Source organism: Salvelinus namaycush, chromosome 5 (assembly GCF_016432855.1).
Source record: "Salvelinus namaycush isolate Seneca chromosome 5, SaNama_1.0, whole genome shotgun sequence".
Taxonomy (NCBI): domain Eukaryota; kingdom Metazoa; phylum Chordata; class Actinopteri; order Salmoniformes; family Salmonidae; genus Salvelinus; species Salvelinus namaycush.
This window is the reverse complement of record NC_052311.1, coordinates 50,275,294-50,287,549: the sequence shown is the minus strand read 5'-3', so window position 1 is coordinate 50,287,549 and position 12,256 is coordinate 50,275,294. Positions and strand designations below refer to the sequence as shown.

Below are 12,256 nucleotides of genomic sequence, written 5' to 3'. Positions count from 1 at the left end.
TCCTGTAGGCTATGCATCACATAGTCCTTTCTAAAAAATAAAAAAAAATGCAAAGCAAAAACTGATTTGTATGAAGGTCTAGAGCGATTTGAAGCTAGTGCTAAGATTGAAAATGAATTTACAGATGTAGATGACAACGGGAGTTGTGGCCTACTTTTCCTTACTCGCAGATTTCATGCGTCCATTGAGGAACTGTTCTCCTTTAGTAGGGCTGAAAAAGGTCAACTTGAAATCTCTGATACAATGACAATGTATAGGCTTATGATAAGAGTAAACATTTGTTTTTTTAATATGTATCTGTGCCTCAACATAGCCTGATTAAACTCATCAGATCTTTGCGTCAGGTACGATATTTGATATTTTAATGTTCAACAAATATAATACAGTGACATCTTTTTAATCCTCGCGTTTATTCTTGTCATCATGATGCTTGTCATTGTTGGTATTATAATGGCAATAGCCATATGTAGCCGGCAATAGGCCTGTGTAGCCTACAATCGGCCTATAACATAATATATTGTCTTAGATAAATGGCTAAATGTTGTATTATTGTGTGCTATTTGAGGTGAAAGTGGCATCCAGTTTGGTAGGCCTTCAAAGCAAGAGCTCCGTCTGTGAAACCTATAGGCAATGTAATTATTATGCTAATAAAATGTAGGTAAGGGAAGTGGATAGATTTTGAGAAAAATCTATGAATTAAGCATTTTATGTGAGCAGTAGCCTTTACAAAATCATTAAAGATGACAGTAGGGTTGCGTTTTGGCACGATAGCAGCATAGGTCAAAAACAAAACAATGTCCATATGACGATATATAGGCTATTGATTTGCTTTTTGGCAGAGATAAATAACCCGGACAGTCTCTTTTTGATTTCGTCGAGAATAGCCTGGTGTTGTTTTTGTATAATCTTAATCAATGTACTGATTTGACAAAAATAAAAACAGTAGCCTACTGTTTGTCTTTCTGTCAATTACATATATTGTTAATACGGATTTGACGCGAATTTGAGGACCACATACTCCAGGCCAGCGTCTGAGTGCTGAAGCTCGGGTGTCAGCATGCCTTCTCGAGTTTTCCAGCCACAGAAGGTGAACTTTCACCTCGACCTCCTAAAAGACCTTTTTATTTTCGCTCTGTAGCTGCTGACCATTTTACCTCCAGCTACTTGCTATCCATACATGTATCTCACCATCCAGGTTTTCTCGGCGCGGATCGATAGGGCAGCATCTGCTCCGGGAAGGCATCGGTCCCACCGCACACGGAATTTTTTCAAACCCCAGAATTGCTCATCTCTGAAAATTAAACTGACAGTTAGATATGATTAGTATGCCTAGTATCAACCACATCTCCTTCTCTCAACTCCCAAATCTCTCTATCTGACACACACACACACACGCACGCACGCACGCGCGCACACACACACACACACACACACACACACACACACACACACACACACACACACACACACACACACACACAGTGGACTCACCAACTATGTGCTGTGTTAAATGAAAAGCCAGAGCAATATCTGCTATAGGTCGAGTATCTTATGTAAAAAGGTCGCATTGAAACGAATGGCCTCATTGATCTTGTTTAGAACTACAGATTGAAGTACGCAGTCTGGTGTCAATGGGCCTGCTCAACCGTGGTTTGAGTGCTGATTAAGAGGTTCCCTAATTTAATCAGTTACAAGCGTGTCACTTGACAACGTTTATGTGTAAGAGGTTGGATTTACATTTCCCTCAAATCTCCAAAATAAGAAAAAAAGAAAAAAAGCTTTAAAGCAGGAGGACATTATAATATAATTCAGATGAGCCCTATGGAGAGATGCAGATTTAGGTATTCCAAAATGGGTGGTGAGAGTCTACACCATGTAGTCAATATAAATATATTTTCAATAGTCAATAAGACTGTAATGCGATTCTTATAATTGCATATTCATGACTAATAACTTTTGTTATTACTAATAGGCCACTATGCCTAATAATAATAGTAACAGGGTACTATTATAATAATCACACAATAATAAGAAGAATTCAACCACTACTACTACTACTGCTATTACTACTACTACCACTACTAGTAATAATAATAATAATAAAGGAAAATATGGACACAATTGTTTACAGTTAAATCTGCAGTCCGTCATCAGGCTAAAGGTAATAATAGGTTTGTGTAGCATGGATGGACACAAAAGCACAACACAGTAAGCTATCTCAATGAGCTACAGTAGCCTAACCGTTGCAGTCCAGGATCAGGTGAATTAAATAGCTGAGCCATGGTCAGGATGTTCGCAAAATTCATAAGCTCTGCATGCTATTAGATAAAAAGGCTTAACTTTGGGGCTGTGAGAAAGGGTTCGTCTTCACCTAGTTGGTCAAACCCTGCCCCCTCCCTGGAGACGTTGGCCGAAGCGAAAGGGTTAATTGGAGTTGGAATTTCATTGCACATCTGTCCGATTTTTAAGACTGTGACGTAGCTTACTGAAAGGAGCGAGTGTGAGCGGGGGGAGGAAGAGAAGCGAAAGAGTTGGTGGGGCTGAAATCGATGAAGTAGCAGGCTGAGGGAAGAGGAGGAGGAAAATCTCACGAGATAATGAAAGAAAAAGAGGAGAGCTGCTAGGTAGAGAAGAGCGAGGCTACAGTTGGACGTTTGACTTAAAAAAAATACGAAAGGACAGGGAAAGGACGACGTATACCTAACCGCCAATTGTTTGGCCTCTTGTTTTATTGTGTGAAGCATCCCTCCATGCATCTGACCAATTGTGTGAATCTGCGCCGACAGGCTGGAAGACAAGAGACAAGCGACACAATCGGAGAGATGCAGAGGACCGACAACAGACGCGGATGCGCTCATATAACGGAATAAGGTAGGATGAATAAAATTAAGAGGCCACATATCTGTTTATTTTTGGTGTCGTTATATCTCAAAACAACTTAAATGCTCAGACATTTCCTAAATAGAACATATAACCACCATTCGTTGTCCGTGTTGTGTTGAGAAATATACAAGCATGACGCACGTTAATGGCCAAATAATCGTGTGCGCGCTCATCGAGTATTCAGAACTTTGCATGAGAGGCAATAATGTGATTTGTAAGAGTGGATTTGCCTTTTTTGTGTTACATATGCATTAATCGGCTCTCGTAGGAATGAAAAAATACTCTTAATGTTTGAAATGCTTGTGACTTTGGTTATAGTCTACAATAGCTTAGACGTCACTAAGCACTTGCATGAGCAGGCTATAACTCAAATACAGACGAGTAAACATTTGATCTCCCGCAGGCAAAAGAGCGACGAATCTGCGGAGGAACACAGTTGAGCCCCAAAGAAAGGATGAGAAGAGTGTTGTAGCACAAATCCAAATAATGTGATAGTTAATCTTACTGAAACTGCTTCACACTTGATTTCCTGGAGTTTGAAGGAGTTTAAAGAGACTACTTAAGTTGTTATCAGATAATTAATTAGACAGTATAGAAGCTCATAAATCAATCCATTCAGAAATCAATAAATCCATAGTATTGTGCAACAGGAGAAGGGCCATCCAGACTGTTAGGCTACTGTTAAACAACAACTAGGCTACTGAAAAAACACCATCAAGATAGAAAAAAAGGTCAATTAACTGAATTCAAAATGGATGGAAGCCTAGGGGAGATGTCTGTCCAAATCCACTCTGAGCTCCACAGTCAGGATGGCAGAGCGATGCTGCATTCACGGGACCTTTCAGCTGCTTTCCCCAGGCCCTCCCTTGGGGGGCACTCCATGTCCCTGGAGCCTGAGCACCGACCTCCAGGTTTCGACCACTCCATGTCAGCCCTGGGCTATGGAGGAGATGCTCCATCTAGCTGTGGCAGCACGTACACCACACTAACCCCCCTGCAGCCCTTCGATGACAAATTTCACCACCACCATCACCACCACCATCCCTGCCTGCCGGTCAGCAATGTCATCGGGAGCTTTACTCTCATGCGTGAGGACAGAGGCTTGGGTGGCAACTTCTACAACCCTTACGGCAAAGATCTGGGGATGACACAGAGCCTTTCGCCACCTTCTACAGGCTCTGGCTTGGGGACACCCATGCACGGTTACGGGAGCCTGGGAAACAGCCCCAACGGCAATGGTGGCCAGATGCTTCCAAGTGGTTACGAGGTCCACGGGGGCAACATCTTCTGCAGGACGGCAGACTTCGGCAGGGAGATGTCCCCTCCAGGGCTGGGCGGCGACTCGTCGGTCAGCCATCAGCTGAACAAGATGGAGGCTCACCAACACGCGCCCAGCCACCATCCTCACATCTACAGCCAGCACTATCAACACCACCACCCCAGCCAACAGTCCTCAAAGGCCGGGGAGCTCCCCCACTCCTCGTCCTCTTCGCCCAGCAGTGAGGGCATGCTGCCCAGCTCCCAGGGCGGTGGAGGTGGAGGTGGAGGGGCTGGAGAGGAGATCGACACCAGGGACGTGGCCCAGAGGATCATCACTGAGCTGAAGAGGTACAGCATCCCCCAGGCCATCTTTGCAGAGAGGGTGCTGTGTAGGTCACAGGGCACTCTGTCTGACCTCCTAAGGAACCCCAAGCCCTGGGGCAAGCTCAAGTCTGGCCGCGAGACCTTCAAGAGGATGTCCCGCTGGCTGCAGGAGCCCGAGTTTCAAAGGATGGCCTCACTGCGGCTGGAGGGTAAGATCGTTTTCCATTTCTCTCCACCTCTCCATGTTTTTCTCCAAAAATCCAACACGATCTGTATGCTGCTCAGAGGAATGAAAAACTAGTTGTGCCTTTCCTATGTTCCTAAAGGATAGATTTGAATGATAGGTCCATAGTTTGTACGGTCATGCCTTTCACATTTTAGGCCTCTCACAAAATACATGTTACAAAGCATTCAAGGAGCAGGGTAGACAATGTATTGTGATCTAGTTAAACCTTCAGAATGGACATTTTCCCTTCTTAAATGAACCATGGAGATCATAATTACAAGGATTATTGTTGGTGAAACCTGCCATAAAACCGCCATAATATACTATTTGTTTGTGCATGCCTGAAGTTAAGAGTTGGGGAGATAGTTAGGAAATGTTGTTTCTGTTGTGGAAACATACACCTGTGCTTTCACCCACACTTCATATGAAATCCCCATATTTGTGAAATGGGAGTACAAGATAAAACAACATTATGAAAAAAAATATGTATTTTTAAAAGGCAGGACATGATTTGGTTGGCATTTGATATTCTTTGCGGATATGCACTGAAGAAGATAACACAATATACAGCGCTGTGTTACAGTGTTGTCACTCCATAGAGACTGAGAACCCATCTGATACACGAAGCACAGAAAGAGATCCAAGTGAACACAGTAATATGATATGGGCTGAGAGGAGTGTGCATATGTCGGCAGGGGTCTGTGAGCTGTGTAAGCAAGCACAGTTGATCACAGCTTTTCACTATCTGTCAGCAGCCTAACTGATTAAGCCCAAAAGCACAATAGGGCTCATAAGTAATGATTGTGCACTCTTGCAATCCTCTTACAATTATTGATCTTTGATTGTTTAGCTCTCTGAACACATGTGTACATCCTTAGTTTGACAAAATTTTACACTAATCATACTCAACCCAGTTAAAAGTGATGAATTATCTTGTTTAGATTTGCAGAGTTTCTGTTATGTGACAGCTTTGTTGTCTACAGTATATCTTCAATGCATCCAATCTTTACTTGAAGCAGTGTTATTGTGCAAGGAGGACATGTTTTCCCCCTGCCACTGAGGTGTTGTGCCATCTGTAAACAATATACTTTTTTTCATTTTGTGGAAACACCACCTTTTTATGATAGATGACCCAACAATTTGGATTATCTTGCGGTATTCTTGTTATTTTACCTCAACGGTCATAGATTTTTTTTTCACGACTCACTGCTCAAAATTCAAGGAGCAGATCAATCCTAGTCATAAAAAATTAAGGAGCTTACATGGGGGATGTATTGCAAGCGTACTAACATTTGACAATGTTTCTCCTCCACACAGTCTAAACTTGCATATTTAGTTATTAGCAAAGGCACAATTTGGACAGCTCTGCACTTTTCTAAATAACCTACTTTCTGAGGGGGTTGTTTTTCTCTTCCCAGCCAACCCCCTTTTGTTTAATTACAAGTCTCTATTGATTTCCATGGGAAAGAGCAGCACGCCATGCCCACACATACCTCGACCGCATCGGCAGATCGAGACAGGAATTAGAATGCACAGTGCCCTGTGCTCCCTAGTCTGAAGATAGCTCAAGTGTTCTTTCCGTCACGCCTCAAGTTTTAAGATGATCTACCTTAATGCAGCACTTCCTTAAATACCCATCAGCTCCTTCAGCATGTCAGTGTCTCAGCCAGCTCTCCATGTTTATTTTTATCATGCCAGTTATCTTCCCTCGAGAAAATGTTTTATTATGCAAAGCTATAGGATAAATGGTGGACCTGATTATGTAATGCCATCGTCTTTTAATATTCCTCTTTATGTGGAGACATTCTGAAGAGCTTACATGGAGAAGGTTATTTTTTCTTTCTCCTGTTTAGTGGTTATGCTCTCTGGCACGGTATATTAGATGCATCTTCAGGCCGACCTCAGGCTGTGGAGGAGGCAATCAGGCGTTAGTCAGAGAAGAAGGCAGGGAGCAGCTAAAGACCACACAGTGGTGCTTGAACACTTTAAGTCGTGAGGGATCAGGAAACCTAACTTTAAAGATGATGGCTGAAGCCCTTGACTGAAGGTCTAAATGAATAAGAAAGGTCAATGCGGTTTATGTCTCAGGTCCAGTGGCTGCGCCATCCCCCAGTAATGAAAGCTATGAAGCCAATCCACTGTATATACGCTGCTATATTCAGTTCAGTTATCCTAGCTCAAAGGTCACAAGGGAAACATTTGCATATACATTTTTTTTAAACATTCCAGTATGGTTTTAACAGCCCAGTCTCCCAAACAAACAATGTTGTTTTTATCGGGTTGTTGCAGCTCCCCATTCTGGCACGGAAGGGGTTAACCAGCCTCTATGGGTCGAGGAGTCTGAGCTGCACAGATTTAATCAATAATTTCTATCAGCCCCTGGCCCAAGAAATCAGCAGGGGGTGGGCTGGGGCTGGAGGGGGGAGACAGGGAGGGGATCGGCTAGGAGGGGGTGGAGGTTCAGACGCCGGGGGGTAGGGAAAGGGCTTTCGATCACGTTTCAGCAACACGAGACAAGGGCATACATCATGATCAGGGGCTGTTCCCACGATCATAAGAAGCCTATAGGGGAATATTTATGTCTCCAGGAGTAGCCCCAGTGCCAGGGATTTATAGCATGGTAATTGCAAGCCTTTTACACATGATTACAGCATAAGGAAGCATTTACTTAATGGTCGGCGTTATGATCGCCAGTGAGGGCGGGAGAAAAGGATAGGATGGAGGGGCAGAGGAAAAAAGGAGGTGTAGGACACCCTGACTCCTCCAACAACCCATAATTCCACAGTACAAGCAAACTAACCACAACTTTCATGTCATTGCTTTCATTACAATGTGTTTCTGAGCACAGGACAGTATGGGTTCTATAGCTGCAGTCTTCGTATTGACATGGTAGGAATGTATAATGCCAGTAAAACATGTAGCAGTTGGGAAAACCTATTTATTTTAGTTGTGGTAATATTGACATGTTTCTGAAATTTCAGTCCGTTCAGATTTTAATGAGACATGGTTCGATAATTCTCAGAAATGTAAATGAGCTGTAGATGCCTGAAAGCTAACAGGCCCTGTAATCTCAAATTGACAAGAGGTTAGACATCTCCGAGTCTAACATTTCCTTCAGATAATGATTCAGAGTAAATATACAGTGGGAATTACAGCACAGTGTATTAAGGCACAACATTCACATTTGCTAAACTAGACCTCAGCTATAGGCTACTGAATTTGAAATGTCGTCGTTATTATGGCACTGCTAATAAATGTCCTAATGATAAAATATGTATAAATTGTCTTTGAATTGCCGGTTATCATTTGCACTACTGTGGGTTTACAGCAAATATTAGGCCTATCAACCCTCAGTGTGTGAGATGATTTTCAATGGGGATATATACAGTAAGCCAATCTATCTATTGAACATCTCAGCGCCTTTTTTTGAGACTGGGGGCAGCCTCGCTGTGCGTGTGTGTGTGTGTGTGGTGTGTCACTGCTTACGCTTTAAAAAGCCCTTCACCATCAGCAAAAAAGCAATACAACCACACACTGCTGATTGAGACGTCTTAAAAGTGTGCATTTAGGTAATTACAAGAGTCACCCAAATATGTTTTAGTCCACTTAGGGCTTCTGAACACTCGGAGCAGTGCAGACTCTGCTTGTTTCAATCCTCTCTGACGTAACCTATTTAATAGAAAATAAATGACTTCTTCCTACAGTGATTATCACTCACTCTCTCCGCCTCATGTAAATGACTTTTATGAGAAACGAATGATGTTGGAGTGTCCACTAAGACAAGTCAGCGGGGAAGAGGAGGGAAAAGGAGGAAGAAGGAAGGGGGGGGGGGGGCTGTCTTCATTTACAAAGACAACGGTGGGTGTAGTGTTTCCAGTAAATACAGTATCTATTGTAGGCCTCCTTGTATATGTGGTCAAATGTTTAGTTGTGGGCAGAGTAGCCCATACACTTTGTATTGTCTAATCCTCATATGGATGCACTGCAGACACAGGCCATAGCCTATACCGTTTTCTCTCAACACTCTAATTAGGCTACATGTAAACATTGAACAATATATATACCAATTACTGAATTTTCTCTCAGACATGATGCTCTTTTTCCTTATGAGGACTGCACGGGATGCTGTATACTATGATCCCGGACTGCAATTGTGTGTGAATAGCATAAACACTTTTCACCCTCCTGTGAATGATGCACAGACTTGCACATAGACAGTCATTTACCATCCTAATGCAAAAAGACTTTAGGGACTTTACTGCAAAAATTGCTTGTTATAGTCTACATTTGGATGCTATTAGGTTGGCATGGCCAATTTTGCCTACCTCAAGTTGGCTTCTCTTTTTTGCCTTGGAAAACGTCTGTTATTCCTGTAGAATGGTAGCCTCTGCCCCCATTGCTACATCTCCGTCCTCTGTCCTGGATAAGTGTAAATGGAAAACAACGACTTGGAATTTAGTCAAACTGAAATTCGAAATGAAAGCGAAGCGAAATTGTAGCCGAGTCTTACCAGTAAATGTGTGAAAATGTTTAGGTAAAACTGTAACAGTAATTATTAAACAAACCTTTGATAGTCAGTAATAGCAACAACATAAGCCAGAACTGCAGGTAGGTCGATTGAAGAAGCCAGTGTTGTTGTGCAGAAGGTAAAATTGACATTTTATTTCATGCTCTAGTCTAGCGTAGGCTAATTCTGAAAACTCCCCGTTTGCTAATGTACATGAGCTGTGTTAACCTAATTTTCCCACCACACACAGGTCAGGTGTCACACAGGCGCACTGACCTGTCACAGGTCTGCACATGCCAACAGAAAACAGAGTAGCCTAGCCCAGTGACGTGTACACTGCATTTGCCTTTTGTGAACTAACACTCGCACTTGACTCCCTCCCACTAGCACTGACTTTGCTGTTAGCCACTTTATTGAGGAAAAATATACTTGCTATGACTGAGATATGTGGTTGTCCCACCTAGCTATCTTAATATGAATGCACTAACTAATCTGGATAAGAGTGTCTGCTAAATGACTAAAATGTCAATGTTGACCTATTCAGTAAAAAATGAAATGTGTGCCTAGAAGAACTTGTTAATTTGTTATTTATCTGTAGCCTACTTTATGTTTTTTCTTTGCTGGTGGGGGATAATGTCCATGACAACAATTATTTTTAGACCTAGTCTAGTTGTCTAGTAAGCATTTATCCAAGTTAAGTGGCCTACTTGCATGTAATAGTGTGACAGCCTAATGTCTAGATTTCTGGTGGATTAGGTTTACTTTACCAACTGTGCAGTGAAACAAGTTGCTGATTCATCTCTTTTAGCGAATAAAACTTGCTTAGCTAATCTGTTTTCCTTCAAGAAATCCCCTTTCTCTCAGCTAATCCATTTGTCCTAGTTAGCTAGCCAGTCTGTTTTAGCTAACCCATTTTTCTACTTCTTCTGCCTACAGCTTGCAAGCGGAAGGAGCAGGAGCAGAGTAAACTGGAGCGCAACCAGGGCCCCAAGCGCACCAGGCTGGTGTTCACGGACCTCCAGAGACGTACCCTATTGGCCATCTTCCGGGAGAACCACCGGCCAGCCAAGGACCTCCAGGTCACCATCTCCCAGCAGCTGGGCCTGGAGCTCTCCACCGTCAGTAACTTCTTCATGAACGCCCGGCGCCGCAACGTCAACAAGTGGGCAGAAGAGGGCCGCCCCTCCTCCACAGGCTCCTCGGGCTCCAGCGTGTCCTCCTCCGCCGTGTCCTGCAGCACGGCCTGATGGGATAGAGGTGGGCTAGGTGGGCGTCGTGGCAGCAGAGGGCACATAGACTGGTCTAGGTAGAGATCAGGCGTAATAATGTACTCCTCGTTATTAGAGGGAGTGATGGAGTTGGCGTAGTTTCATTTTTATGAAGAATTATCACAGAGCATTTCAAACCAAAGTTGATCACTCCTTGATATTGAAGGGGTGATACCCAGAATAATATGAGAACTTGTATGAGACAAGTTCCTATAATTGGAATGGTCGTGGGTGAATAGTTTATTCAAATTTTAAGAGGGTAACAGTGAGCACCCTTGATTTCTATCATTTCATAACATTCAATTTGAATATAGTAGGTTATGAAATCATATCAAATTTAATTTGCCACATGCTTCGTTAACAACCGGTGTAAACTAACAGTGAAATGCTTACTTACGGGTCCTTTTCCAACAATCCAGAGTTAAAGATTAAACTTTTTTATTTTTTATTATGACACAAGGAATAATATGGTTATGACGCTATTAATAATCAGGACTTTTTTTTGCCCTCAGGGCTAATTTCATCTCCCTTACTAGAAAGAGAAATCAAGAGGCATCGCTGCATTGCATAACACCCCTAATTCAAATTTTCACCACCCATTACATTGACAGATCTCCATCTTATGTCCTTTGTTTCTCTAAGTCAAGACAAAGGTCACAGAGAATAACATGGGGATTGTGACAAAATCATAGCTCCATCACGTTTTCGAAAGAATGCGGCATGTGTTCCCATATAACACGGTTCGCAGGACTGCAGAACTCTTTGGATGATCAGGAGGTTATTTCTCTCTCTACGATTCTCAGTTTTCAATCATTACCTGTCACGAGAACCTTGACTTTTATTTTACACTTCTTGACAACGGTTCCAGCTTGAATGAATCACAGTTTTCAAGGAGCAACCTTGGTGTGTCTCATTTTAAATCGGGACAGAATCAGTAAATAAGGGCAGAATTTCAAGGGATGCCAAGTCAGAGACTTTTTGATGCAACCCTCCAGCTTTAAGACATTGACTGACCTACCAAACAAAAGCTCTGTAGCCATTTTGACTCAAACAAAACACTTTGAACACGACGGACGCAAAGGAAAGAAGTACTTGTAACACAATGTATAGTAATGGTGTAGTATTTTTTCCACTCATGTTTCAAAACACTTAACTGAACAAACCTCGGCTCCATTGCAAATCTTTTTTTACAGACGCCTAGAAAATGGAGGAATGTGATTCTTTCAGCCCTTTTGTACAGATTTCAAGCACATTGCTCTATTTATAGAAATCCAATGGAAGTATGAGTTGTTGTTCCAGTCTTGCTGCGTACACCAAGGTAATTTTAGTTCCTCAAGGGACGGTTTTAACATGCCTCCTTTTAACCAGTTTCATTGGAGCAAGAATTTAAAATGCCATTGCTGAACTGATCAATGTATTTATTACTGCATTTCTGTATTTATTGTTTTTCTTTTGTTTCTCTCTATTTATTTGGTTGTTTATTTATGCTATCTATATACTGTAAGTATTTATTTAATAATGCTTTGTATGTCTGTGTGAAACAGATTTTTTTTCTGATGGGTACTTTTAGTTGTAGAATCCCATCGTAATACCAAAGATTAAGATTGTCCTCCCTGAATGTATGGCCTAAACCCCTTTCCTCTCCCCCGACTCCCAGTGATGTTACGTATCTCTCTCTTTAAGGCCTTTGTTTTGTAGAATAATGGGGATTTCTTTACTATTGGCAAATGTCTCTGTGGTCAGGTCTTATGCCAAGGCTAAGCTTGTTTGAATGTTGTGGTAATGTGA

The 12,256-nt window shown here is 42.3% G+C and overlaps 1 protein-coding gene across 1 annotated transcript; it reads left to right on the top strand.

Moving 5' to 3' along the window:
- The first annotated feature begins 3,634 nt into the window (after positions 1-3,634).
- On the top strand, positions 3,635-10,447 carry onecutl (one cut domain, family member, like). The gene is made up of 2 exons (XM_038992700.1): positions 3,635-4,676; positions 10,137-10,447. The coding sequence occupies exons 1-2, from the start codon at positions 3,635-3,637 to the stop codon at positions 10,445-10,447; spliced, it is 1,353 nt and encodes a 450-aa protein (XP_038848628.1).
- Positions 10,448-12,256: the final 1,809 nt, after the last annotated feature.

Excerpts from the sequence above, each read along its gene's own strand:
- onecutl (XM_038992700.1), top strand. The coding sequence starts at position 3,635 with ATGGATGGAAGCCTAGGGGAGATGTCTGTCCAAATCCACTCTGAGCTC. Across the intron at positions 4,677-10,136 it reads GGCCTCACTGCGGCTGGAGG|CTTGCAAGCGGAAGGAGCAG; the intron begins GTAAGATCGTTT and ends TTCTGCCTACAG.